This window comes from Limulus polyphemus, unplaced genomic scaffold, assembly GCF_000517525.1.
Source record: "Limulus polyphemus unplaced genomic scaffold, Limulus_polyphemus-2.1.2 Scaffold2431, whole genome shotgun sequence".
Taxonomy (NCBI): domain Eukaryota; kingdom Metazoa; phylum Arthropoda; class Merostomata; order Xiphosura; family Limulidae; genus Limulus; species Limulus polyphemus.
The window spans coordinates 59122-62699 of NW_013668041.1; the positions used below are offsets into that span (position 1 = coordinate 59122).

General features: G+C 33.0%; 1 protein-coding gene across 2 annotated transcripts in view; it reads right to left on the minus strand.

The window, feature by feature from the left end:
• LOC106466937 (glutamate--cysteine ligase catalytic subunit-like) overlaps positions 1–3578 on the minus strand; it is a 31898-nt gene that overhangs the window by 16402 nt on the left and 11918 nt on the right. For both annotated transcript variants that reach the window (XM_013927255.2, XM_022395035.1), the window contains one exon: positions 2261–2326. In XM_013927255.2, coding sequence (XP_013782709.1) covers positions 2261–2326 — 66 coding nt within the window. The remainder of the gene's footprint in view (positions 1–2260; positions 2327–3578) is intronic.

Genomic DNA, 3578 nt, shown 5'->3' on the forward strand with positions numbered 1-3578 from the left:
CACCGACACGGTACTCAACCTAGACAATCTAGCACCCACCGACACTGTACTCAACCTAGACAATCTAGCACCCACCAACACGGTACTCAACCTAGACAATCTAGCACCCACCAACACGGTACTCAACCTAGAGAATCTAGCAACCACCAACACGGTACTCAACCTAGAGAATCTAGCAACCACCAACACGGTACTCAACCTAGAGAATCTAGCAACCACCAACACGGTACTCAACCTAGAGAATCTAGCAACCACCAACACGGTACTCAACCTAGAGAATCTAGCAACCACCAACACGGTACTCAACCTAGAGAATCTAGCACCCACAAACACGGTACTCAACCTAGACAATCTAGTACCCACCAACACGGTACTCAACCTAGAGAATCTAGCACCCACCAACATGGTACTCAATCTAGACAATCTAGAGCCTGCCAACTCAGTAGTTAACATAAACAATCTAGTGTTTACCTATGCATTGATTAGCATAGGTAATTTTGTGGTCACCAATGTAATGTGAACATTTGAGTTGATGGACAACTATACTACAAGTTAAATATCAACACTGCAATGCCATACACAGCGGGAAAACACCTAAACACCATAGTCCAGGAACATAAGTACACTCATGTATTTGATCCTCTTTGTACACATGTATACATTCTAACACAACTGACACTATTAAATCTTAACCAACAAAAAAAAAGTCTACATTAAGAAAATTTAAAGAAGCTCTAATAGTTAAGTTTAACAATCAATAGATTGATAACCATCTTGGCTCACACCTACATATTTTTAACACTGGGTATAGTTTAAGGCAATAAATGAATACTATTGGTCAATTCTCCAACATCTATAGTGAGAAATTCATATTATATTGTTTTCTTATTATTCATTACACCTCCAAGGCTGAGTAAAAACTTACTGAAAATTTAGTTATCTTATTTTTTTCTTTTCTAATTAAAGCTCAAATTATTGTCACTTTTTGTCTAGTATTAGTCCCATCTCTGTTTTGAAGTCACATTTTTAAATAAACTTTATAATAGAGCGATTTAATATTGTATTAATTTTCTTCTTAACCATAAAAGAATAGTACCCAAATTAAGTCTTGCTTGAAAACATGATATTCTGTACACATCTGTATCTTTCTGCATCATAATTAAGATAACTGGCTCTGTCGTGATCTTCGCTAACTGCGTGTTCAGATTAACTGGCTCTGTTGTGATCTGTGCTAACTGCGTGTTCAAATTAACTGGCTCTGTTGTGATCTGTGCTAACTGCGTGTTCAAATTAACTGGCTCTGTTGTGATCTGTGCTAATTGTGTGTTCAGATTAACTGGATCTGTCATGATCTTTGCTAATTTTATTCTGGCTGACTAAAATCGCTAAAAATTCTTGACATTTCTATAGCTTAAGGTTCCAAATCATATGTAGAACTGCATGTACTTGAGAGTTAGCAAAACAATACCATATGTTAAACATAGAAAACTTTTTTATTGATTTATATTTAATTGTTCTTCATGGGTGGTTAAAAGTTACCATGCAAAAAATGAAACATGAACTAGTGATGAAATTTCCCAAATAAATTTTAATGAAAGTTGAAAATCATCCAAGATTATCAAAAAACTAACTCTCCTTCTGATCCAGATCTTTGTATAGTTGGAAAGCTGGGTGTTTAAACACAAAAAACTAACTCTCCTTTTGATCCAGATCTTTAAAAAACTAACTCTCCTTTTGATCCAGATCTTTGTATAGTTGGAAAGCTGGGTGTTTAAACAGTAAATTTCATTAAGCTTATAGTTCTGAAAATGGGAAAATCCTCAAAACTTAATATATTTCTAATCAGGCCTCTCAGAAGTTCACAGAAGCCCAAGACCACTTCTAATTTTTGAGCCCCCAGGCTAAAATAATAAAAATAAATATGAAAACAAAATAAGACAATTATCAGCCCAAAATAAAAGTGAAACATAATTTGAATATATAATTTGCATCTGTAAGGTGTGTGTGTGTGTGTGTGTGTCACATTTTGATCTGACTGGTAGGCACATAAAAACAAGTCACAAAAAAACAAGTGTCTAAATTTGAGGCCCCCTTTGAGCTTGAGGCCTGGACCAAATGGCCCTCCTGCACCACCCCCTCTAATTGGCCCAACTTCTAATTACAAATATTTCATATGACACCTTGACACCCTATGGAATTTTGAACAACACACAAAACAGGATCTGTATAGTATTTGATGTTGTTCAATTTGCAGCCTTACCTGGGAAAACTTGTCAAACACATTAAAGATTCTCCTGCTACAAGTGCTTCTTTTATTTCTTCACGCCTGAAAAAACAGTAACAAAGATTCATCTACTTTTGACACCCTGTTTATCAACACAATGTTCTTCCACTTTTTACACCCTGTTCATCTACACAATGTTCTTCCACTTTTTTTACACGTTTCTACACCATCTTTGAACTTCCTCGTTATAACATTCGTATATTTTGTATTTATGTTTTTACAATATTTTTCAACTCCTTCAATACAATATTCATCTACTTTCTTAAATACTTCTTAGATAGAATAAAGAAAACATTATAAAACATACTGAATCATTTAACAAACATTGTAAATAACCTTTAGAAAAGCAACTTCATCCTGTTTTTTTCTTTTTACTCAATAACCTGGGATATGAATACCATAAAGGTTTCATTAGTGTCAAAATGTGACTATACAACTTTTAAAATCATAATAAAAAATTAGAACATTCCAGTCATTTGTCAGAAAATTAATGAAATTGAGGTAAAGTAAATATCTGTATGAATATAATTTCTAACTAAAGGCAAGTTCCAGCATCGTAAGATTGATAAAAAAACAAAAACTGACTAATATCTGTGTGAAACACCACCACCACAGCCCCAAGTCAACTTGTGAAACACACCACCACCACAGCCCCAAGTCCACTTGTGAAACAAACCACCACAGCTCCAAGTCAACTTGTGAAACATAACATCACATGTGAAATGTTTCTTATGTCACCACATCTAGATGTTATCAGAAACCTAGTCTTCAGTCAATATTTATAATTGTTACTTTTATTCAAACCACATACACTCAGTCTTGAAATTGAAAAAACTGCTAAAGAAATAATCATATTCATCCCATCTAATTATATACACTCAACTTGAACTAGAAGTAACTATAAAAAATTGTTGATAATCATATCATTCATCACATTCTAATTATATACACTCAACTTGAACAATAAGTAATTATAAAAAATTTTTGATAATCATATCATTCATCACATTCTAATTATATACACTCAACTTGAACTAGAAGTAACTATAAAAAATTGTTGATAATCATGTCATTCATCATATTCTAATTATATACACTCAACTTGAACTACAAGTAACTATAAAAAATTGTTGATAATCGTATCATTCATCACATTCTAATTATATACACTCAACTTGAACTAGAAGTAACTATAAAAAATTGTTGATAATCGTATCATTCATCACATTCTAATTATATACACTCAACTTGAACTAGAAGTAACTATAAAAAATTTTTGATAATCATGTCATTC